Raw genomic sequence first — 27,326 nt, 5'->3', positions numbered from 1 at the left:
AGTAAAAGTAATTTGAAATTAATTTAGGCTTGCAGTTGAATAAAGTAGTTTTCAAATCTGGCATGTTTGTCTAAATTCTAAGAATATATTGATCAAAAGACGTTATAATAAGTTATGTAAGAAACGTTTTAAGAAGTAATAATATAGAAAAGGATTAATATTTTATGGTAACTATTATATGCTGTTCATGTACATGGATGAAGTAATGATTATATTTTCAATTATTTAATTTAATTTACATCATAATATTACCCTTATGAAATTTTGAATTTAAAGACCACTAATTGGACTGGCATTCAAAGTCAAGAAAATTTAAAATAGGTTGATTTATCTTTAAAATGACTGGCCACATTTTAATGTAATTTGTTATTAATATTGGTAGATATAATGCAAATAAAGGAAATATTCATAAGTTATAATACAGTTACATGCTCCATCAGAATTAGGTCTGCATCATCACAATCCTGAGTTTGTATTAACTCCTGAAAGGTTATTTTATTTGTAATATACAGTCAATTTGCTATAACTCGAAGTACGATAACTCGAATATTACTTTAACTCGATTTTTTTATGAGGTCCCAACCCTTTTATCTTCAATTTCATGTTAATTATTCTCGATTAGTCGAATTTTACTCTCTTTAACTCGATATTTTTTGGATCTTTTAAAGCAAGAAAAAAAACCGAGGAGCTGATATCTTGCCCTTTCCTTTGCAACACACGCACTCTTCATGGAGAAGCTAAAGCTGTCCCTCTTGAAGTATGTGAACAGTGGTTAAATAAAACGTTACCAAATTTACTTCAAGGATACAGTTAAAATGATGTTTTCAATATTGATGAAATGGATTTATTTTTTGAATTTCTTCCAAATAAGACTATGATGTTTAAGGATGAAAACTGCTCAGGGAGTAAAATGAGCAAGGAGCGTTTGACTGTCCTAGTTGAAGGAAATGCGTCTGGCACAGAGAAATTGCCCTTACTTGTTATCGGAAAATACCAAAATCCCCTATGTTTCTAGAATGTAAAAACGTATCCTTTGGATTACAAGTCTAACAAAAAGTCTTGGATGACATCAGTTTTATTTGAAGACTGTAGGAAAATTAGATCGGAAATTCTTCGCTAAAAAAAGAAAAGTGATACTCTTTATGGATAAATGCACAGCGCATAGTGATCTACCTAATTTGAAAGCAGTAAACTTGCAGTTTCTCCCGCCAAACACAGCAGCAAAGTTGCAGCCGATGGACCAGGGTATCATAAAGTGCTTCAAACAGTCTTATCGTAAAAGGCTTGTCAGAAAAATGATAAGCGATATTGAAAACAATATTTCTTTCAAAGTTGATGTACTTGAAGCCATGAGACTACTTTCCAGTGCTTGGAATAATGATGTAAGCGAAACGACAATAAGAAACTGTTTCCGGAAGTGTGGGTTTTTTAAAGAAACGCAGAGAGATTTGTAATTAATAAGCATTAATTAAATAATCCGACAATATTTTGAAAATCCAAAACCAAAACTAACGGTAAGTCGAACTTCTGATATGTCGAAGTTTCTCGTCAGTCCTATCAGATTCGAGTTATCGCGAATTCACTGTATAACCTTATACTTATATGACATTTTATTAATGTATCCCCAGTCATTCTAGAGATAATCAAGCAAATCTGAAAATTTTCTTAATTTTGAGCAATAGTATAAATGCAAATGTTTCAAACATTTGCTTTTACCTATAGTATTTGTTTCAGAATTTTTGAGACTAGTGTGATTGATTTATTTGAAGGGAAAAAAAGCTAGATTAAAAATAATATAATTGCCAAGGTAATTAATGTAGGAATTATTCACTGATTTACTATTTTCAGTAAATTAAATGATAAGTTTTGTTTGGTAAGACTTCACACCTTAGAAATTTTTGATTTATCACTTTCATTTGATTTAAAAATAATATTCTTAACAAAACCTTAAAAATTTAGACTTATTTAACTTTTTATTTAGGTAGTATGGCATAATTAATGCTAAAAAAAGTATTCACTATTTTTGATTAAAAAAAATGAAATAACCAGATCTAAAAGATAGCTGAGTATGGTTAACTAATATTGAATATGACACATTATACTTATTTGACATAAAAAACGCTTTAGAAAAAAAAATTTAAACATATGGTAGGTACTTTAATTATGAGAATTAAAACAGGAAATTCTATTATAAGTTTAAAAACTATGACAGTTATAGTCAGTACCGCCCATATGGTCACCCTCTTATAAGGTCACCCTGCTTATATGGTCTATTTTCTAAAGTCCCGTCTAACTTAATAGGAAACACGTGTTAAAGCTCACCGCTTATATGGTCATCCTATTTTTCGAGTTACCGGTTATATGGTCAGTTTCCTTTTTTTTTTCTTTTGAAAAAAGATGCATTTTAAGACATTTCTTTAGACAGGAAGCCAAGAAAAATGACCGGAAAGTAAACACATTCCTTCGACCCCCGGGGAGAACTGGAATTTTCCCCTCTATTTCGTCACCCTACCCTCTTTTCTCTTTTGCATTCATTGATGACCTTACCCTCTCCTCATCTGACCACTCGCATTCTTTTCCCCACCCAAGGGCAAAAGGTCTTTTGATCGTTTGAAGTTATCTCTCAGAGCTCAGTTGAGAAAAAAGAACATTTTTATTGGATTACTGAGTGAATAACGTATCCATGCTTTCATTATGACTTTGAAAAGAAAGAATTTAACAATATCGGAAGGAAATGAATTGATTGAAAAGTTTAAAAAGTCTAACCTTTCAAAAGCTACTTTTGCCAAAGAAAATTCTATACCGCAAACAACTTTAAACAACATTTTAGCAGCCAAACATAGCTCTCCAGAGTTTCAATTAGCGACCAAGAAAGAAAACGTCAGCGTGTGTCACCTTATGAGAATGTGGAGAAGGCTCTTCTGTCATGGATCAAATATGCACGGTCACAAAATGCTCCTATATCCTGGAATATTCTAAAAGAAAAAGCTTTAGAAATAGCTAAAGAACTTGGAGAATCAAATTTTGTTGCAGGCAATGGCTGGATACATATTGTATACTGGCTTTATGTACATATTGTTTGCTTCAATAATTGTAAGTGCGTATATTCTTTCTCTTTTTGACTTACGAGATTATGCGTGATGCATCAAAACTTTGCTCGTAGCTTAGGAAATGTTGCTGTTGAAATCTTAGTTATTTTATTTCTCTAATGTTGGCAGGTATGTATATATTATGGAACCCTGGTTGTATAGTTTGTTTAATCATATACTTCAAAAATATCACTTTGTTATATTTTAAATGTTATTTTAAAAATCATTAGCAATAATTTGTAAGCATAGTGTAATGAATTCATCTTTTTTTAGATAATTGCATTGAAAAGGAAGCTGGCTTTCAGTCTTCTTCTTCCAAAGTTGAAGATTCGGACTATCATAGATCTGATGAGCAGATAAATATTTTGCTGGAAGCTCAAACATCGGCATTAAAGCAAATGCGTAGAAAGTTTATAAGATGCTCAGCTCAAGTCACTGTGACCCACTTAAAGAAATTTATTGCAAAGAAAGTTTTTAACAACATGGATAAATATCGAGAGGTATCACTGTTTTTTTTTTTTTTAATTTTTGTTGTTTATTATATTTTTTAATTTTTGTTGTTTGATTATTTTTATCATTTTCTATTTGTGTCTTTAATTATGTATTTGATTGCAGTTGAACTGTAAATCAAATTTCTAAATAATCCAAAGTAATATTATTTTACTGCAATATGCATTGGAAATAGTTTTTGTCTGATTGTAAGCTTTGCAAATCATTAACAAATGCAAGAGATCAAGAAAATAAAAATATCTTCTTTTTTTTAATAATTTTTTGCTTTTGCAATTTTAGCACAGAAATACACTGTTTTGCATATTACTGTATGTCTTTGAATAATTCTCAAACACATTTATAAACGCCAATTTAAAAACCAGTTTTTTTTTCTAAATTTCAGCAATTAGGAAAATAATTTTAAAAATTAGGAAATGAAGAAATAGAAAAAAAATCACTCTTAATTCTTAAAACAAAACTTCAAAGCTTAACACGTTCGCTGCCACCGACGCACTAGTGCATCAGAGCGGCACCTCCTGGTATGACGCCGATGCGCTAGCTCATCAATCGACTATTATGTTATAAGTTATATGCTCTATGTTTAGTGTGGCTTTGGGAGTTGAATGGAGAGGTTGTTTTGGCACGTTAGTGAAGCATTAGTTTTTTATTTTTTGTGGTTGGTTTTCAAAATTTTTGTTTCAATTTTTATATGTGCGTGACTGCCAATATCTGTATATTGTGCTTATTATTTGTAAATATTTTCAGTTTTGTTTTATAAATGGTACTACATATACTTGAATGGTATTCCGTTTTATTCCTTTTAAGCTGCTATTTTGTGCAATATGCCAGTAATTTCTCAGAATATTGATCAGGCGCGCTGGAGTGTCAGTGGCACTCACGAAGACAGGTTGAGTCTGTGTGCTACTGACGCTCCAGAGCGTCGGAGAAAAAAACGCTCTCTAAACAGGAAAATAATATGTTTCTTCATTTTTCTGGTTTTCCTAGTAAAATATAAGGAGCATTTAAACCATTAAAACCCTGTTTTGTAACCCGGCTTCTGAGGATGGAAATATCATTTTTAGTGGCAGCAAATGTGTTAAATGTCCATTAAAACAGTGGTGCGCAAACTTTTTTCGACTGCGACCCCTTTTGTAGAGAGAAAATTTTTGGCGACCCCTAGAGATAAATGCTCGCAAATACAATGTATATTTCGCGCATTAATTTCGTCTCATCGAATAAAAACATCATCATATTTGACTCATATTTATTTTATTTATAATTTTAAGAAAATACTTTTTGTATAACACAAAAATCAGTAAATTGCCCTTTAATGAGATGTATGTGGCTGCAAGTTTCTAATTATCTCATCGATGTTTGGATGTATGTTGCTAATTGCAATTCGCATATCATAACGCGAGCGGTATTTAGCTTTTATTGAAACTAGTTTGCTAAATCCAGTTTCACATAAATACGCTGATGCAAATTGTATTAACACTCTAATGGCATTCTTGCATAAAACGGGATATTGTTTTTCCACATATAGCCAAAATTTTTGGCAAGGCTGAGTCTTAAATTGATTTCGAAGGGTATAATCACTAATTAGATCTATCAATTGCTCTTTCTCACTAATTTGAAGAGTTGAACTGCATATGTCGAAAGAAAATGGATCTCGAATCCAACCAAGATCGTTTTCAGGAAAATCCTCAAATCTTCTCGAAAATTTTTTCCTTAACTTTTCAATGTGATTGGAAATGATGTTTTTAAATGTAACTATATCTATATTATTTTCCTTGATAAAATTGTTAAAACAAGGGAACATGTTGGTATTTATTCAGTTCAGTTTGCCAGAGACTAAGCTTATTCTTAAAAGCTTGAATTTTACTAGCTGCAGTTATGATAGTTGAATTCTCACCCTGCAAGCTCAAATTTAAGTCTCTAAGTTTTTCGAAAATATCAACTAAATAGCTCAGCTTCCCTAACCAAACTTCATTGATATAATATCTATGTTTCCTTTCGATTAAAAACATGTACACTTTATTTCTCAAATCAAATATCCGTCGTAGTATTTTCCCACGTGAAAGCCATCTGACTTCGGTGTATAACAGTACTCTCTCATAGGTTGAGCCCATCTCATTGCAAAGTATTGAAAAGAGACGGCTGTTGCATTTAATGTAGTTAATTGAACTAACAGCGTCTTGTAATACGTTGTGCAACTCTTCATCCATATCTTTTGCAACAAGAGCTTGCCGATGAATCATACAGTGATTAAATACCATATGAGGCGCCACCTTCTGAATTAAGCCTCTGAGCCCTTTATTCGAACCTGTTAATGCTGCAGCACCATCAGTACAAACCGCAACACAGTTTGCCCAGGTATGGGACTTTGTTTCAAAATATTAATTTATTACTTCGAATATTTTTTCTCCAGTTATTTTTCCTTCCAAACTTTTGCAACATAAAAACGTTTCTGCTATATCTTCATTAAAAATAAACCTAACATAACTAATTACTTGTGACATTTTAGTAATATCGGTAGTCTCGTTCACTTGTAAAGCAAATACAGATGAATTTTGTATGCGTTTTATGACTTCTGACTTGATATTTCGTAACATTTCGGAAATCCGCCGAGACACGGTATCTCTTGATAATGGTATTGTTTTTAGTTCATTTCCATATTTATCGCCATGCATAATTGATGTCATCTTAGTTGCTGCAGGAAGAATAAGGGATTCTCCAATTGTATGGGGCTTCATTGTTTTTCCTATTAGATAAGAAACTTCTAAAGAAGCTCGTAATGCTTTCTGAGATATTGTTGTAAATTTCTTTAAATGTGCACTTTAAATTTTCAGATTTTCAGCTCGTCTTTGAAAACAATCGGCATGTTTATTTTGAAGTTCTTTATGTTAGTTTCCAGGTGCCTTTTTAATTTAGCTGGTTTCATGCTCTCATTTGCTAATTTTTCGTTGCAAATGACACATATCGGGCATTCTTCATCATCAACAGCACAAAATGTAAAACCATACTTAATAAATTCCTCATTGTATTTTCTTATTTTTTTAGATCGGGCATTTAGTTCAGTATTTTACGACTCCTCATCAGTATTTGTTCGTTTGTTAGCTGAAGATGTACCTGGTGTACGTATTACCCATTTATCCATTATGAACATAGGGGTTAAATTATTTAAACTAAAACAAATTATCTATAAAATTTTATCATTTTTTTTCGAGAAATTCATTAAAAATTAACAGAGATCTTTCTCTAATGGTAGTACATACCTGATAACAAAGAGTAGCAAAGCCTGATAAAAATATAAAAAATCAAAATTACACTGTGTGGTTTAGTATTACTTCAATACTTATTAAATAAATGAACGAGATCTAGCATCTCGCAAACACATTTAATGACAACCTAACGAAATACACAAACTGAAACTAAACATAAATGCAAACTGAAGCTAAAACTAAACAGTTAATACACAGTCGCAGTTAATCTGGCTGATGCCACATACACAACGTCACATGATAAAACTCGAGGATAAACTAAAATAATTGCTGGCCAACTGCTACATTCTACAACTTCATGCGAACACTCCATGTATTCACTCTGACTATCAGATACACCGCGTACCTCTCCATCTGATTGGCTGATCACGGAAGCGAATTTTTGCCCTTTCCCTGCGGTCAACGTCTAGTCAAATTGGCGCTTTTCAGTAAAACTGGCGAATTACTGCGAAGAGAACGCTATCTATCGAAGTGAAAAACTTGCGTCATCACACTTTACATACATTACGCATTACGGTCAAAGAAAGAGTGGACAGCATGAAATTGCAATTAAACAGTGAGTGACGGTGCTTTACTCTTTATATGTACACTGTATGGTATGCAGGGATAATGCATTTCATAAAAATTTGGCGACCCCTAGTTTGCGCACCACTGCATTAAAATATACCGGGCTTTAATAAAAATGTTGCTGAAGTTAAAGTTCTTTGAAAAAAAGAGAGAGAAGCAGAAAAAAAGTTCTTGATCTTTTAAAATAAAACAATAACATGGCTCTTGGCGAATCTTATTTCCCCATATTTTCAGAAATTTTTTTTTATAGAAATACCATAAAAGTAATGTGCCATTGTAAAAGTGCCGATAAAAACAAAAGTTTCTATTAGAAGAAAAAAACAGCAATTGTTCAAAAGATTCTTTAAAGAAAACCACAATTAAATTGCTGATAAAAAATTTTAAGAAATATTGGCTAGTTTTGCTTTAACTATAACAATTAACCCTTTCGCGCCGACTGTCACATATACGTGCCAGCAAGAAACACGCTCACTTCCCGGTCAACACACCCGGCCGTCACTCATTTGTGCCAGCGTTTTGGAACGTTTTAAAAAAGAAAATTTCTTCCATTAGATGGCACTGTATGTCCATATGGTTTCAGATACATGTAGATTTGACCTTCTACTCAAGATGAGAGTACATTCATGTGGTTTTTAGGGGGAAGGAATGTTTTATGACGGCTCTTTAAATTCGCATGTGGTATTTGTTTACGGTAAGTAGGGGAGGTTTTTTTCCCACTACGTTCGATTTTCATTTTAGTTTTTATTATAGGATAGTTAGATCTTGTAAATTCCTGTTTTAAAATTTTTCATACGAAAAAAGAACTTTAAATCATTTATTTAGTTTTCAGATAAGTAAAATTAAATGTTATTAGATGATAAGTACATAATGAAAATAAAATGGGTAAAATATATATTTAAACAAGAAATAACTTAAGTAAATAAAGTATCCATTGAAATATATATAAAGCATATGTCATTCAAATACTCTACAGAACAATATTAAACAATGCGTTGATATTTCGGTAATTTCATGGAATTAGACTTAACAGCAAAAAACCCTCCGGCGCTCTTTTGCGCATCCCGTCGCGAAAGGGTTATGGGAAAGACCATTGAAATTCTTTATGAAGAATTATTTAGATATATGCATATTTTTGATGAGAGACCATTTGGAAATTACACTATTTATGGTCGTTAATGAAATAAAAATTCATTATTATATATATATAACTAAAGTTTAAACAGAGAAATGGGAAATATACTCTTTATTCTTAAACAAAACTTGATTGCTACATATAATATTTTCTATAAAAAAAGTATCCATAAGTGGTTAAAAGAAATATAATCTATCAGAATTGCTTTTAAATCTACTACACTATAGTAAAAACGCCCTTAAAAGCAAAAGATTGTGTACAATAGCAAAAGAGAAAAATTTAAAATCAATCTTTATTCTTGAAAGAAAATTTTAATGCTAAGCATCTCAGTTTTCCAATTGCTGCATTTGCAAGAAGAATGAAAAAATATATATGAAGTTTGATAGAAGCCCTATTAATTGCAGTTTCATAATAAAAACGCCAATTGAATAATGAAGATATTTTTATTTATTTTTTTTTAATAAAGAAAAAGCTAGACAGAAACCTAAACAAAAATCTGTCTTAATTTCTAAACAAAACATTTAACACTAAAAAGCTCAATGTAACTTTTTCACATTGCCATATCTTTAGAAAAAAGTGAGGATGAAAGATTAACATATATATTAAAAAGGCTCTTCAAGAAAAGCTGTGTCATATTAAAAACACTGATAAAAAGAAAAAGTTAATAATAAAAGCAAAAGAGTAAAGAAAAATTTGTTTTTAGCTCTAAAAATGTAACTTTAATGTTGAAAAATCACACTGTGCCCTATGTTACTGGTTATCTGTCTTATCATATAAAAAGGAAGCGGCAACAAAAGATTAAAGTTTTTTCGAAATGCTCCTTTAGTGCAGCGCTATAACAAAAACAAAACAAACATACTAAATTTTTAAAACAAAAATTGTTTTAGAAAAAATTTATTTGCTTGAATTTTACCAAACTCATAGTTTTTGCTTTAAGTAATCTAGTTATCTTCCAGAACATAAATTTGCAAGGTTTATTACCTAAGAAATAAGATTAGAAACTATAATAATATTGAGCCAATAATTTTAGATTATTCATTCTTTGTTTTTCTAATTTGACTATTCCAAAAAAAAAATTTTTGCTGAATATTTGATCAAATATTTGTCCAAACATGCAACCAACCGAATATTCGTCAAAAGGGGTGAATACCAAATTGTTGCCGAATGTTCGTTACATCCCTAATTCCCAGTCTGTCATCGCATGTGTTAAATGAAGAAATTACTATAATTTTCACCACTTTCCACTTGTGAGTCTAGAAATCCTTTTGCTTTCTGAAAATATATTTCAGTTGTATTTTTAAAAACTTGATCCCAAGATTGTCACAATATTATGCACTAGTAGCTTTTTGTAGTTGACATTAATTGAATAAATAATAACCAGGTCTAGTAAATGAAGTACACTTGTGCAATTTGCTAAGGAAAACATAACTTTGATATTTTTTTCTTTTGTACCATCACTCTTAAATATCTCCAATCAATGAAAATAGAAGTTAGAAGGTAATTTAACTATTATTGTATACAAAAAAAATGTTATTGAATATTTATTAAATGAAATATAATTCTCTAGTGTATTCATAAAGTATTTTCCCTAGCATGACAATAGAATTCGAGCTCTTGTTAAATTAATGCAATTTTTTATGTAAAGTGGATCGCGAATCTGGAATCTCTGCTACTTCCGGAAGTCCGGATAATAGATTTTTCCGTATAATCGATCCCCAAGGTAAACAAAGCTTAAAACGATCTGAATCTAAGAAGCAAAAAATAAATAAACCTTATTTTTCAGGCATAATCTTTTAGTATTAGAATGATATCTAATGAATCAAAAACAAAATATTAGAAAAAAAATTATTGCTTAAAATATAGAAAGCAAAAAAAAATGTACAGTTATTAAAAATATTAATTGCTCTCTCAGCCATTTTGAACAAGAACGATTCAAGCAAGAAGCGGAAATTCCTGTCATTCATTAAGGTAAGTAGGTTCAAGTTGAGGATGGGGAAGTGACAAATTCTTATTTCTCTCTGATCATTGGCTATCAATCAAGCGTAAAGGTGCAGCATGCAGATGAGGTTCTCTTTATTTTTTCTTGTGTTTGTGTGGTTTGGAATAAAGGGACTTTCGTTAGTCAAATTCATATTTCAGTAGAAGGGAGTCTTGAAATTTTTTTCATGTCAATGCTCAAGAAAGAATGTGTAGGGTAGACATAAGTATGATTTATTTTATTTTACCTTAATTTTAAAGTTTTCAACTCAATGAGTGACAATGCAATAATACAATAATAGAATTAAGATTATTAAAAAGATTTCCTTTGATTGATGAAAATTGTATTCTATTTATTGATAATAAGCAAGCTGTAAATATGCAAATATAAGTTTTTTTATTAAATTGTCATTTGCTATCAGAAGAAGTTATCTATATATTACTCTGCATAGGCCTTCTCATAAGAGCCTGACAAATGTTACCTTTTTCCCCCCGCCTCCTAAATGTTACATGGTATGGGGAAGAAGGAATGTTTCTTAAGGACGTGTATCCTTTTAGACCTATTCACATAAGAGCCTGACAATGTTAAAACATGACGATTAGTTACCGTAATTGAACTTGGCAATATGAAACCAAGCCAGCTTCTTCAGAAACTAAAATTAATAGCTACGGCGAATATCTCAGAAAATTTAATTAGAACTCTTTAGCTGGAAAAATTGCCCGATTCTATTGGAACCATGTTACTTGTAAGTGAAGAAAATATTTCAAAACTCGCCAAAATGGCAGAAATGATATAAGCTCAAGGATTGAAATTTTTGTGATGAAGAAAATGGCAACTCGAGCAAATCCGTTGTTCCGGCTCAAACGATGAGCTTTTAGAGCAAATCCAATCATTAAAAGTGCAAATTTCGAAATTAAGCTGTATTCGTTCATCAAGAGCAACATTTAAAGATGCAAAAAATCCAGGTTTTGTACATTCCCGGTCAAGTAGTCAAAATCGCAGGAAGCAATTCAATGAAAGAGGAAAATATTGCTATTACCATTTTATGTTTGGCGACCGCTGCCATACTGACAAATGCCGCCAACAGTGCACTTGGAATACAGAAAACACCAGACAGCAGTAGAACTAGTAGTAAACTATGCTGCTGAAAGAAAAATGTCTCTCGCCACAAATTTCGTTTATTTGTACAAGACAAAAACACAGGAATGTGGTTTTCAGTAGATTCAGGAGCAGACGTGAGCGCCATTCCAGTAACTTAGGAAAAGTTATCAGCAGATAATTTCAAGTTAAATGCTGCTAATAAAACTGAAATTCTAGCATATGGAATTAAAATTTTAACTTTAGATCTAGGTTTGCATCGAACTTTTCAATTTCCTTGTATTATTGCGTAAGTGGATAAAGCTATTTTAGGAGCAGAATAAATTCAAACTACTGATTGATACACACAACAAAAAGCTAATTGATACTGTTACTACTCTTTCATTAAAGAGTTAAATAACAATGTTAGCACATGATGGTATTAGTACAATAGACAAAAATTCTAAATATGCCAGATTATTATCTCAATATCCAAATATCACTCAACCTAATTTATCTGTTTCTAAAATTAATCATGGGGGTGAACAGTATATTACCACTCAAGGACAACCAGTTTATGCCCGTTCTCGAGTTTTAGATTTTGAAAGGTTGCGTATAGCTAAACAAGAATTTCAATGTATGTTAAAAAATAACATTATCAGACCTTCAAACTCTCAATAGGCTAGTCCAGTTCATATAGTGTCCAAAAAGGATGGTACTTTTCGGCCATTTAGTGATTACAGAAAACTGAATACACAAACAATTCCAGATCATTATCCAATCCCAAGAATAAAAGATTTTAACCACATTCCTAACGGTACAGTAATAATTTTGAAGATAGATTTGTTTAAGGCATATTATCAAATTCCAATCGCAGAAATAGATAAACCTAAAACAGCAATAATTACACCTTTCAGCTTATATGAATTCAATATATTGAGTTTGGGACTCCGTAATGCACCTTCTACTTTTCAACGGTTTATTGACGAAGTTTTGAGGGGACTCGACTTTGTATTTTTTTATCTAGACGATATTTTAATAGCTTCCAAGTAAAGCACTTAAAAGAAGTTTTCGACAGATTAGAAAAATATGTTTTAACATGTCTAAATCAACTTTTGTTGTTCAAGAGTTAACGTTTTTAGGTTACTTGATTACCAAAGAAGGATCTAAACCACTACCTGAAAAAGTCAAAGGTGTTTTAGATTACAAATCGTCTGAAACTATTCATGAATTGCGTACATTTCTTGGTATGGTTAATTTTTGCAGAAGAGTTTTGAAAAATGCTGCTAAGTCACAAGCCCTTCTACATGAACATCTTAAAGGATTTATAAAGAAAGATGGAAGGAAAATTAATTGAACTGAAGAAGCTATTCAAAAGTTTAAAAAATGCAACAAGATCTAGCAAATGTTGGTTTGCTATCTCACCCAAATCCTGAATTACCTCTGTCTTTACATACAGATGCTTCAGATTTGGCGATAGGTGCAGTACTCCAACAATACGAAAACGATAGTTGGAAACCAATAGGTTCCGTATAATTGACCTCCAAGGTAAACAAAGCTTAAAATGATCTGAATCTAAGAAGCAGAAAATAAACATTATTTTTCGGGCAATAATGTTTTAGTATTAGAATGATATCTAATCAATCATAAACAAAATATTAGAAAAAAATAATTATTGCTATTTTAAAAATAAATATAGAAAACGAAAAAAATTCACAGTTATGAAAATATTAATTGCTCTCTCCGCCATTTTGAACTAAAACGATTCAAGCAAGAAGAGGAAATTCCCATCATTCATTAAGGTGGGGAGGAAAAATTCATTTCCTCCTTACTTGTCATTCAAGTTGTGGGCTGGGTAGTGACAAATTCTTATTTTCTCTCCCATCATTGGCTATCAATCAAGCATACAGGCGTGGCATGCTGATTGGGTTCTCTTTATTTTTTCTTGTGTGACTAAAGGGGATTCCCCCTCCACTTTAACATTTGCTGTGTTTACCCTTTTGCACAGCATTTCTTCTTCCCCTGACACTCAAAGAAAAAGGTTCCAGGAAATGCCTCTTTTACTAGCCAGCTGCATAGGAAAGAAGGGGGAGGGAGGGGACTCAGTTGTGCTCTTTTGAAAACAAATCTCTCCCCTTTCCTGCATTCCAGAGGAGGAGTGTCATGGTCTTAGTAGATCTTCTGTTCTCTTTTCTGTTGATTTATGTGTTCAATGCATAGATCTCTAGAAGCTGAGAAGGGGAAAAACCTGCTAAAAGACTTCCCATTTTTTTTTAAAGGAGAGGGGAAGATGAAGAAATGTTTGTTTATTTTGATTGTTAAAAAGTGTCCGGGAAACCGACCCTTCTGGAAAAGGGACGTCCCGATATGGGACGTTACACTGTACTTGCGATCGAGAGTTACCCAGAATTTATTTATTGATTAAATATTTCAAGCATGTGCTAGAAGGAAGGAAGTTTAATATTTTTACAGATCATGAGCCTTTAATATTTGCATTCAAGCAAAAAAAAGGAAAAAGCTTCTCCCAGACAACTTAGACACTTACAATATGTTTCTCAATTTTCCACTTCTATTCTACATGTTAAAGGTGAAAATATTATCATAGCAGATAGGTTATCTAAAGTTGGAAAAATATCTGCAATTAATAATGAAATTATAGACGAATCTCAAACTGATGATCCAGAGCTGCAAAGTTTGCTTAAGAACCCTTTTTTAAAATTTCAAAAGTACCTCTGAAGTAATGGAAAATTTTTATAGTGTGATATTTCAACCACTAATGTCAGACCATACGTGCCTAAAATTCAGCGTCATGCTGTGTTTGAGCAAATACATAGAATGGCACATCCAGGAGTCAAATCAACTGTAAAAGAAATATCCCGATTTATGTGGACCCATATTAAAAAAGATTTGCTGAAATTGACAAAGTGATGCATTAATTGCCAAAAAACCAAAATTAACAGACACACTAAATTACAATTTGCTGAATTTCATCTACCAGTTGAGAGATTTGATGTAGTTCATATAGATTTAATTGGACCTTTTCCACCTTCCAATAGAAAAACATATTGCCTGACTTGTATTGATAGATATACACCTTGGTTAGAAGCAATTCCAATTGAGGATATTAAAGCAGAAACAGTAGCCAAGGCATTCTATGGGCAATTGATTGCAAGATTTGGTGTGCCATAAAAGGTAATAACTGATAGAGGAACCCAATTCTCTTCTGAAGTCTTTAAGAACCTTGGAATACTATGTGGCACAAAAATTCAACATACCACTGCTTATCATCCAATCTGCAGTGGTAAAGTAGAAAGACAACATAGAACTCTAAAATGTGCAATAAAAGCTCATAATTCAATTAAATGGAGTGAAACTCTTCCAACTGTTCTTCTTGGTTTGAGATCTGCTCTAAGAAAAGATTCAAACTGTTCAATATCACAGATGGTATATGGCAAAACAATAAAAGTTCCAGGCGAATTTTTCGAACCCTCCAAATATCCCTTCTCAACAGAATTGTTTGCAAAAGCTTTACAAAATCAGATGAAATCCTTTAATCCAATTAAAGCAAAACAAAATATAAGTCAAAATATTTTCATAAACAAGGATCTTCAATCATGTTCACCTGTATTCATCAGACTAGATGGAGTAAAAAAATCTTTTGAACCTGCCTACCAAGGACCATATCCTGTGTTAAGAAGATGAGAAAAATATTTCATAATAAAAATTAAAGGAAAAGATGACAGTGTTTCAATTGATAGACTAAAACCTGCTTATTTGTTAAACGAAGAAAACAACTCTCCAATAGATAAAAACAATGAACAACCTTCTACAGATAGATGATTCAAAAATAAAGCAAAATATTGAGCCTACCAAAAACCAGAAAGTATCTCGTTTTGGCAGACTTATAAAATTACCTACCAGGTTTAATTCTGTTGTGATAGTTAAAAATTTATCGTAACATAGTTACTTGGTAGGGGAGTAATGTAGGGTAGAATTAAGTATGATTTATTTTACTTTACCTTAATTTTAAAGTTTTCAACTCAATGAGTGGCAATACAATAATAGAATTAAGATTATTAAAATGGTTTCTTTTGATTGATAAAAATTGTATTCCATTTATTGATAATAAGCAAGCTGTAAATATAAGTTATTTCATTAAATTGTCATTTGCTATCAAGAGAAGTTATCTATATATTACTCTGCATAGGCCTTCTCATAAGAGCCTGACAAATGTTACCTTTTTTCCCCCGCCTCCTAAATGTTACATGGTCAGGGGAAGAAGGAATGTTTCTTAAGGACGTGTATCCTTTAAGACCTATTCAAATTTTCCATTTTGACTTCTCCTCCATGTTAACGCTCTGCGTTTACTCTTTTTCACAGTATTTCTTCTTTCCCTGACACTCTAATAAAAAGGTTCCAGGAAATGCCTCTTTTACTAGCCAGCTGCATAAGAAAGAAGGGGGGAGGGGACTCAGTTGCGTTCTTTTGAAAACAAATCTCCCTCTTTTCCTGCATTCCAGAGGAGGAGCGTCACTAATGGTCACTCAACAGTCTTGGTAGATCTTCTCTTTCTGGTGATTTATGGGTTCAATTTTACTATTTTACTATTTGTTCTGACAACTGATCTAAATTAATGTAAAAACAATGTAAATGATGTATTTCCTTTGAACGAACATTGCTAAACTTTTGCTGAATAGAAACATTTTATTAAAAATGCTTTTCATTTTAAATGTAGAAAAAGAAAGTTAATAAGGGATTTAATTGTGCTTATTGATGTGTTTTTTCCCTATTTATGATGAGCATTTTAGCCTACAGTTTAACTTTTTTTTAAAATTTAATAAAGTTTAATTTTGAAGTTAAAATAGCCTCATTTATTTAATTTCCCTAGAATATCAAATGCATCAAAAAAGATACAATTGGTTGTAACCAGTGGTCAGAAGAAACATGCTACAAGTAACTAAACTGAAATTGTTGCAAATAGCGAGTCCTTGCAACTACTTTTAGCATCAGTTTATTAAAAAAAGACAAGGTTCAAACGTAACTGATTTTCCGAATTTGAGTGGTACACATCTTCGCATATCCATCAATGTATACAATAAGAATACCCCTATGGCTGACTGTTAATGAGAATTAGGTATCTAGAATTAAATATTACGTAGATAGTTTATCACTTTGGCCATACCATCAAATGCGAATGTACAGTCTGCGGGGGAAAAAAATATATCACCCTGAATAACTTTTGTTCTAATGGTCAGATTTTCACGAACTAAGTGTCAATCTTAATGGTTCCTGGAGGTGACCTCAAATATGCTAATTAATTAGTGCTAACTATTAATTAAGTTACGAAATTGAACACAAAAACGTACTTTCTGTGAATAAACATATATTTTTTCTTACATATTTGGATTCTTAATCTTTAAAATGTGGTCCCCATAGTTTGATCAGGAGAGCGATTCAAAGTTTGGACCCCTTAATGTTTATCTCAATTTTTGCGTTTTTAAGTCATATTTTTAAAAACTAATTAAGCAATTCAAAAAAAAATTTCACCCACTCATAAAACTCATTTACCCAAAGATAATTTCATGCAAAAAATAATTTTTAATAATTATTTATTATATTTTATTATTTAATTAAATTGAGAATGAAAAATTTTTGAGTTGTAAGGTATGAATTTTTTTATACCATACTAATCTACGTATTTTTCAATTGAAAAATCTAAAGTTTAAACGGTTTTTATTTAGTCGAAGCTAAAAAAAATTCAAATTAATTGTTTTTAAGAAAAATAATAATTTGGCGACACTGGAGAAATATTTAAATGTGGCGATTAATATTAAATGTGATTCACTTACGAGGAACTTGGCGCGTAGAGTGAAATTTAATTCATATTTTTTTTGCTAATGACCCATTATCTGATATTTTTATTTTTTTAAACTATAAAATATGATGTTTCTGTTTTAGGCATCTAAAAATTAATTTGTAATTTAGTAAATTTGAATAAAACATTTTATTGAATAAAAAACATTTTATTCAACGAATGGCAAGTTGTATAAAAGCATGCTGCTAATAGAATATGAATATACCTCAGATTGTGCTTATTTAATGTAGTTATATTTTATTTTTTAGTTTGTTTTCTCAATAATTGATACAATTTCAATAATATACATATGTATGCATAGATTTGGAATAATATATTTATTAATTTCTTGAATATATATTTTGTAAATATTAATAAAAATACGTAGTCAACATTTTGAAGCATCTTATATTTCTCAACATCTTATATATCGTCTTAATCTTAAAATAACTATTTTAATCACCTGTCCGAGAAAGTTTCGCAGAACTATTTTACCAACGATTAATTAGATTTTAAAATTTTTAAAAATCGTATTCTTTACGCTACTACGTATATTAGTTCTTGATTAATATGCTCAATAAAGTAAGGTTCCTTTTTTGAAGAAAACTTAATTGTCTGCTAGCTCAGAATAATACCTTGTTAAGAAATTGAAAACATTCCGCTGTTTAAAATTATTTGATTCAAAACAGCTGATTATTTGCTAAGCATACTATTTAAAAAAAAAAGAATATAAATTATTGCTTGTTTTTTTTTTTTTTTTTTTTTTTTTTTTTTTTTTTGTTTCTTGTGACTTCAACGTAGATTGTTTAAAATAGTGTTGATGTTTTATAAGTCACTACGAAGAGTATAAAGATACCGAACATAAAAAGCTATCGAATATGTAGGCAAAAGTTTTAAGCGTCTTGAAATATCTCTGTATCTTAAATGTCATCCTAACATCTAAGTTGCGAAATTAAATTTGTAATTATCTGACCCTGAGTGATTCACAGAATTATCCAACAAATTATTTCATTATATCTTTTACTCTTTATGTTACCATGAAGATTTTTTTCCGGATAATATACTAAACTATTTTGTTTAATTTTTAACTTTAGCACGATTCCCAATATATTATTATAGTATAATTTGTTGTTAGGAAAATGCCTTATTTTATTAAGCAGCAAATACTAAAAATTTAAATTTGTAAAAAGATTCCGAAGCAGTACCAAATTTATCATCTGATTTTAAAAAAATTGCAATAAAAAATACACAGCGAGAAGGTTAACATACTTTTTTTAGAAACTGAAAACCAATTTTTCCTATATTTCATCATAAAAGGATAAGAATGATATTGCTCCAAGGAGCCTACTCAATAATTTCAATTATTTCCAGAATGAAATCTGTTTAATCGAAACATATTATTCCTTGAAAACTAAAACAAGAAAAAAAATTAACTTATTATTATTATAAGTTTATTCCATTTATTTAATAATAGCGGTATCAAGGAGGTTAAGGATATGCAATGGGAGCCCTGTTTACTATTATACTATAAATGCATTAAATCATATTGCTTGTATAATTTATTCTAAGCAAATTATTTAATAATTTTAAGCAAATAAGGGTGTAAAAATAAACTCGATAGAAATACTCCTGAAGTGTACCCTAAAATATATGTCGAATAAAATAAGCCTTGGAATTGATAGATAAAAAATAACTTTTCAAACAACTTCGAGTAGGACGGAAACGCTAACTTGTTTGAAATAGCTGTCTTTGTAACTATTTAATTTTGATTCCTGGTGCTAGGGGACATTCGGTTTTCACATTCGACTTTTGAATTGTAAACGGAATTCTTTTATGTCCTTAAAAAGTTTTAAGGCTAGCAGCAGAAAAAAATTTATTTTGTTGATTTATTTAAAAAGTAGTGAATTATTTTTTCAGTCTAAGAATCTATGCCCATATCTTACGTAAAACTTATTTTAATATCCAGTGAATTAATTTGATATGCTGTGCTACTAAATGGATAAAAACTTTATTGATTTAAAAAAACAATTGATGATAATAAAATAGACATGTTTTGAGAATCCAATAATTAAAGTTACAGGTCATTCACGCCTGACAAATCTTGAGAATGGGCGCTTATATTTGAACGCTCGAAACATGTCGACTTTTACTTCCCTCTTCATATTTTTTTAAGCCAGTTGAGTTTTTATCATCAATTATACTGTTGCTTTCGCAGATTTCCGTTTTTTTTTTTTCTTCAGATTTTTCCATTTTTCCCTAATTTCCATGCAAAAAATTTTTTTCTACTAGTTAAAATATTTTATGAGGAATTTTATTTTCGTCGGAGTAAAAGTATTGAATTCCTCATTCCCCCCTCTGAAGTTTCTCTACAAATCATTTCTTTGGGATAAAACTGGTTGACCTTTATACGGGGATGAAATTTTTCCACTTTTTTTGCTTTTGCCTCTCGAATTTCAGCCTTTTTATCAAAAGCTCCGATTCTCTAAAAGTTTCGTTTTTTTTTAAATAAATATCCCGCTTTTTTTTTTGAAAGTTCAGTCATTGAAATAAAATAATTATATTTATTTACGATTTTCAAAGGTAAACAGAAAATTCAAACTACATTCTAGCTGCTAACCCTTCTGTATTTTTATTTATTTTAGCTATTTTCTCCGCTTTTACGCACAGAAAATACGATTTTCCGAATTTTTATTCATTCGCCGGATAGCTTGTATTTTCGCAATTCAGACGTCGTGACCCTGTTGTCTGGCCTGAAAGCAAACAAAAAAAAAAGTATAGGTGGATTTGCGATGAAAATATTCATTTGCTCATTCAATTAATTTTGTAAAGTTTTTTTATTATGTCTAGGCAAAAACAATACAAACAAGCCTTTTAGAAATCCCAAGTCCAGACTCTGCCAATATCTCTATTCTTATTCACCCGATTTTAATATCAATCATCGATTTTCGTATTTACCTGATTTGAATGTTGCTCATTGCAATTCTCATTTACACTATTTAAATATCTTACATTATGATTCTTATTTACGATCATGTTTTGTATTTATACATTTTTAAAATCGCTGTTTTATTATCAAACATCGACTTTTGTATTTAACTGATTTAAAAGTTGAACGTTCCGATTCTTATTCAGGCGATTTAAATATCGCACATTGCAATTCTTATTTACAGGATTTAAAAATCCATTACCGCGATTTGTATTTACGCACTCTTAAAACCCTATGTAGCGATTCGTATTATTGTGTGCTTAAAATCCAATGTCATGATTAGTTTTTACGGTTGTAAAATCAAACGTCGTTTTTGGTATTTATACGTGCTTTATAAATTATACATTGTGATTCCTATTCGCGCAATTTAAAAGTTATGCACTGTGATTCGTATTTAGGTGATCTAAAAATTTAAAAGCCTCATATCGGGATTCATATTCTCTCAATTTAAAATCATGCATGTGATTCATATATTCATACAATTTTTAAATTAATCAACAGGATTTAAAATCACATGGTTTACAAGTTTAAAAATCTCGCTTTTTTCGCAAAATTTTTGTATTATTTTGTGTATGTATATATATATATCACATATTCATTCTTGGATTTCCTCTTTTTTACATTCTGACTACTCTCATCCCTGCATTTGGGTCTTTATCATTATTTTGATAAGGATTTTACGCTTGTTAAAGTAAACATATGCATTTTAATATTTTAACAGGATTCATGTGGACTTTAAAAAAACATAAGAGAACCGTAGCATCAATATTGTAAAAGTTATATTTAACTTTAACATTAAAGTTTTGAGACCATATATTTTGAGTTAATGAAATTGAATATTTTATCTTTAAAGTTTTTGTGCCCCCATCAGTATCTTAAGGACCTTACCAGCTTTGTTTAAATTGTTGAGTATCGTATCAGATATATGTAGGAAAACAAAAAAAATCATAGTAGCAGTATTTGGTGCTAAATGTAGCTTATCGTAATTGAAGAACATGGTGTGCGACAGTTTATGGTAAATTTGCGAACAAAAGCTTCAGAATTTCGAAACATGAGGATGCTATTTGCATATCATCTTCATCCAAAGAAAACCGTGTGACCTTAAATATCTAGCAGAATGAAGGGATTTTTTTAACATAACATATTTCAATGTTTTTAAAATGTCACTTAACATTCAGTAATTCAAAAGAAACATCGTAAGTTATAGAAAACCTTGTGAATGTGCATTAGAATTAATATGCAATCTACATTTTATTATCAAGCTCTTTTTTTGTTTCTTCAAACTTGCTTGCCTAGATGACTTGATTAAAACTGTAAAAATGATTATCTCTAAAATTTTGTATATAGCTATAATAAGTTATGTAAATTTGATTTTAATATGAAATCCTCATATAAATATCGTAAAAACAACATAAAAAATCTAAATGTCGGATAAGAAGTTCATGTATTTAAATTCTAAAAGCTTAGAAAATCATAAATAATTTATAAATCGATTCAAAGTTTCTTTTCAAAGTAGATTAAAAGAAAGAAAAAAATCTTTCCTTTTTGGACAGAATATTGTTAAAAATTGTCTATTGCCTGGAAACTATTAACTGTCTATTAAAGCTAATAGAATAATATAGTTAATAGAATAGAAATTATTAATTGTCTATTCTATTAACTATTAATTAAACCTCTCCGAGCAATCACAGAACATTATTTCAATTTTTTTTAGTCAGAACTTGGTTGCTTAGCAACCAAGTAAAATTAGGCATTCCTCTTTTGAATTAGTCTATGGGTTATCTTAAAATATTAATTTGCTTTGGTGACTTTAGTTGGATGTTTTCTGGACTATTGCCAAATATATAAAACTTTATTGCGACCCAATTTTTTTCGAAATTTTGTATACCCCATCCCTATTTCAAGGGTCAGGATTCCAAATATGTAAAAATAAATATATGTTTATTCAGAGAAAGTACATTTTTGTGTGTGATTTTGTAACTTAACTAATAGTTAGCACTAATTAATTAGCATATTTGAGGTCACGCCCAAGAACCATTAAGATTGACACTTAGTTTGTGAAAATCCAATCATTAGAACAAAAGTTATTCAGGGTGATATCTTTTTTTTTGCGGACTATACACTCATGAAACATTGATGTTATTTCAATGGAAGGGAAATATTTTTTGTAATTTTTGATGTTCTTTAATTTTTAAAGAAATTTGAAGAGCAGTAGATTTGATAATTTCCTAACATTTCTTAAGTTAAATATAAGCTGTCGAGAAAGGCATAAAAAGATAAAGGTTAAAAGAAAGAATTCATAAAAAAATTTATGTAAGTAATAAACTTGCTCATGTAAATTTGAATAAATATCTTCAAATAATTCCTCATGTTGAAATAAGCCAATTTTTTATTCAAAATCATTTGAACATTGGTGTAAATTAAGTTCTCCAGCATATTTCATCTCTTAAAAGTAAAGTAGTGACTACATTTCGAAAGTAGTTTTTAGTCACTACATTTGAAAAAACAGTAGTTGTAGTTTTTCCGACAACTGGTTGCAACTTTCATTCATAATACTAATTTTAATGTTTATTTCAATTACTATAATTATAGGTTGACATATTGTGCAATGAAGAACCATTAGGAAAAGACCATACTTTGAAATTTATTTGTGTTACTAGGTGGAGGCTTAAGGTATAATATTTTAATTATAATTTGTCTTAGTTTATTAAAGTTTTTTTTTTCATTTTAAACATTATTTCTTCTGATATAAATATTACTATAAAAATGTTAAAGAAGCGTTTTAGGATTTTGTTATGCCGGCCAGGTGGCCGAGCGGTTAACGTGCGAAACTGCAAAGCCAATGGCTGCGGGTTCAAATCCCGTTCTGGGCATGCATGTTTCTCTCTATGTGTTCTCCTCTGTTGTGTGTGAATGTGGCCCACCCTATGAACGGGTATTTGTGGCGTGGGTAATGTTGCTCGCCTCTGTGACTTAGGTTCACAGGTGTCCACTGGGTAACGTTAAATGAGCAACACTTCCGGCATCTTCCGAGGTAAAGAGCGGAAGTTCAGTACCTGCTGTTATTGAGAAAAAAAAAGATTTTGTTATTGTATTCATTTGTAAGTTTTGTTACTTTGGGAATTCTAAATGTTTCTGCCTTTTTGGTTTCGCTAAAAGTAATGTATTTTTTATGGTATTATTAAAAATTCTGTGATGAAAGAGTGAATGTTCGTATTAAAATTAATTGTTTTTTTTTTTAATTGAAACCAAAATTATTTTACAGTCATAAATTTTAAATTTCTTTTATAACTTTAAAAGCTAAGTTTGTTTCCTTTTATACTCATATACTATTTCAAACATTATTTTTTTGTTACTTATGACTGATATAACCTAAACAGGATATCTGCGCTCCTGGAAAGTCATGGATTTTGGTATTGAACAAAATTTGTCATGAAATGTCATGATTTTTTTTTTTTTTTGAAAGAAATTATTGCAAGTTATGGGTTTTGGTTCAAATGGAATTTACCTCCCTCCCAATTTCACAGTGTTCCAATGTTCTAAGTATCTAAATTTGTAGCAAAATCACCACTGATAGTCATATTCTATTAAAATATAAAATGTTTTTTTTCCTGTTCTTTATAAATTATGGTGCTCTATCTAAAAATGAAAGAGCATCATTTTTAGAGCGAATTATATTTTAAACTTCTGTGATTTCAGAATTTTTGATTGATTTATTATTATTTTTTTATTTTATCAATTTAAAATTCAGGTTTAGGCTTTTTATATTACACTTACTTTAAAGAAGAATTAAAACAGCTTCAAATAACTACATATATCTGACAGTATTTATTTATTTACTTTTGTATTTTTTTCAGCTATTTTATTGCTTCAACTCTTTCTTTACGCTGTTTTTTTTTTAATTTAAAATCAATAAATATATGAAGATTCAGGATATAACAATTTTGGTTATACCTTTCGTTTCAATTAATGTAATTATAATGCTTTTTTAAATTTATTCATGTGTTTTTATGGAGAAAATAGTAACTTTGGTAAGTCCTGAAAAAGAAAAATTCTTGGAATTATTCATGAAAAGTCATGGATTTTAAAATCTGAAATGTTGCAGATACCCTGCCTTTATCATAATTAATTGTTTTAGTGTTGTCTCTATTTAGATTTTTTTTTTCATTTGCTGTTCGCTTTTGACATAAATATTTTATGCCATTTGCTTCAACTTTTAAGTTGTCTTAGCTAATGTACAGTTAAGTTTTTAATGCTTTGATATCACCTTCATTTAAATATTTTTCTTTATAGGATCCGCCTCTAAAGTTGTATTATAGGCCAAAGCTGGATATAGCCTGAATTTATAATCAGTTCATTTTAATGAACAGTGTGCATGTGAGATACATTTATCAAAATAACTGTATATACATTTGTAACAATAAAAATTTTCTATGACTTCAAATCTTTAGTGATGAACAAGCATGAGGTGTTGAAAAACTATCTGAGCACTGTTGAAATGCTTGAAGAAAGTAAATCAGCTGCAAGAACTCTGCCATAGTGTGCTCCAAGTCGTCGCCTCAACTTTAACTTAAAATTTTCATTGGATAAGTTATATTTTACATTCAACTGCTCACACATAGTTTTCATCTCTATAATTTATTTAAACATTGTAAAACATCATTGCAACTCATTATCATGTGGATTGTAAATAGTAAAACTGTAAAGTTGTATATCATAACTGAGATATAACTATTTTAAGTGTTTGTCCAAACACTAAAATTGTAATATATGTGTGTGCGCGTGTGTGGCAGCACCAGATATCTTCTTTTTTAAGCAAATAGAGATTTTCAATAAATTTTTTTTTAAAAATTACCAAAAATTTATTAATAAATTCATATTTATCATAAAAATACCTTGTTATGTGCGAAACATGCATAAACCATAAAATTATAAGCAAAACTATTTATTTTATACTGGAATTAAAAATTTTGCTGAGAAATGGCAAAAAGTTAGATAGTTATTCTTACCAAAACCTAAGCAATAATAAGTGCGTAGCTGCCACTTTTTACACTTTTCTTTCTAGTGGTAATTGTATAACAGATAATTTTACAATTGTCAACAGGACTTATTTTAAGTATGCAAGCACTTGATATATTTCAAGAATATTGTTAGATTTTTTTTTTTATTTAAATTATTTTCATGTAGTGGTGGTCATAATTATTATAAATTAATTTATTATTATTATCATATACATTTTGTTACCATTTAAAAAACATAAAGAAATTCTGCTAAAATCAGAAGATTCGACAGCTATGTGTGTAAGTGTGTACAATGCGGCGAAGAAATAGCGGACTACTTTAAATTACTTTTGGATCTAATGATCAAATCTTTACGTTTGAGGACTCTTAATAGTTCAAGCAGGGTGAACTCAAATATTGTAATTCAATATGCTATGTGCCCCCAAATATGCTAATTATGACAGTCAATATTTTATGTTATGAAATCAGACACAAAAACGTACTTTCTCTAAATAAAAATACCTCTCCTCGACAGATTCAGATTTCTGACTCCAAAATATAGTGGGTAGTAGCAGTCTGGGAAATATGGTCCCAATAATTTGATCAGGAGAGCAGTTCAGAGCTTGGACACATTAATTTTACTTCTTGTATATTTTGCTATATCTCAAAAACTTGAGCAGATATATATAAAAAAAAATCCCACAATTATAATATTTATTTATCCAAAGGTTTATTTATCCATTTATTTTCCATGCTGATTTTAAAAAAGAATTAAATTTTTTAAAAAAGTTTTTTTTCTCAGTAACTATTCCACTGTTGTGCTCAAATTTTGCATTCTGTCCTGTCATGCAAAATTACATTCTTTAAAATGATGTAAAAAATTGCGTACTTAACGTTTCAAAAAAATTTCGACTACTATTAAATGAAATAATAAAAAGTAATAAGTGTTTAAGTTATTTTTTTTATATAATTATCTTTTCATAAATGAATTTTATAATTTTGTGCAAAAATTTTTCTATTAGTTTAAAAAGTTCTCGAGTTATGATGAAATACATAGAAAGTTAAATTAACATTAAGGGGTCCAAATATTGGACCACTTTCCCAATGAAGCTATTGTTACCATATTTCCCAGGTTGCAGCTAATCCCTATATTTTAGGAGTCAAAAATCTGAATCTGTCGGGGAAAAAAGGTATATTTATTCAGAGAGAATACCTTTTGGGGTCTGATTTCGGAACTTTAAATATCGCCTGTACATATTAATTAGCATGTTTGAGGTCATCCCCTCAAACCATTAGATCAAAAGTTATTTAAGGTGTATTTATTTTTTTGCACACTGTACATGTATACAGTGGTGGCCTGGACAATTTTTGAAAGTGTCATGTTTTTCAACTTTGTGTGCCTGTAGAATATATTAATTTTCACTTAAATACAAACGTTTATATATCAAAATGATGGTAATTTAATATAGAATTTAATAATAAATGCAATATTACAATATCTATATTACAAAAGAAGTTATGCAACTAATAGTAAGATCTATCTTAGATTTGCATTTTTTTAAAGTGATACTTACACAATCAATACTTAGTAGGATAACCTTTATTTTTTAAGACAGTTTCACAGCGTCTTTTCATCGAGTGAACGAGTGTTTGGAGTTCATCTTTCGTAATCATATGGTGCCAAGAATCAATTATAGCTTCAATAAGTTGTCTTTTATTGGATGGACGTTTTTTTCATGCAAGAATTTTCAAACATCGCCACAAATTTTCAATTGGATTGAGATCAGGGTTGTTTCCTGGCCATAGTAATATATCTATGCCTTTATTTTGAAACCATGCTTTGCATACTTTTGCTGTGTGGTATGGAGCTGAA

At 30.1% G+C, this 27,326-nt stretch overlaps 1 protein-coding gene across 3 annotated transcripts in view; it reads left to right on the top strand.

Moving 5' to 3' along the window:
• Window positions 1-27,326, top strand: part of l(3)73Ah (polycomb group ring finger 3-like lethal (3) 73Ah) — a 102,372-nt gene that overhangs the window by 51,989 nt on the left and 23,057 nt on the right. For 2 of the 3 annotated variants that reach the window (XM_087154920.1, XM_016068245.4), the window contains 3 exons: window positions 3,363-3,589; window positions 23,046-23,126; window positions 24,747-25,345. In XM_087154920.1, coding sequence (XP_087011046.1) covers window positions 3,363-3,589; window positions 23,046-23,126; window positions 24,747-24,794 — 356 coding nt within the window. In that variant the 3' untranslated portion in view covers window positions 24,795-25,345. Of the gene's footprint in view, window positions 1-3,362; window positions 3,590-23,045; window positions 23,127-24,746; window positions 25,346-27,326 lie in introns of those variants that run through there. The other variant, XM_087154921.1, reaches the window with a different exon arrangement.

Source organism: Parasteatoda tepidariorum, chromosome 11 (genome assembly GCF_982258835.1).
Source record: "Parasteatoda tepidariorum strain Cologne lab strain chromosome 11, Ptep-v5.0, whole genome shotgun sequence".
In the NCBI taxonomy this organism is placed as follows: Eukaryota; Metazoa; Arthropoda; class Arachnida; order Araneae; family Theridiidae; genus Parasteatoda; species Parasteatoda tepidariorum.
Note: the sequence above shows the minus strand (reverse complement) of the source record. Positions and strands in the feature narration are given on the sequence as shown.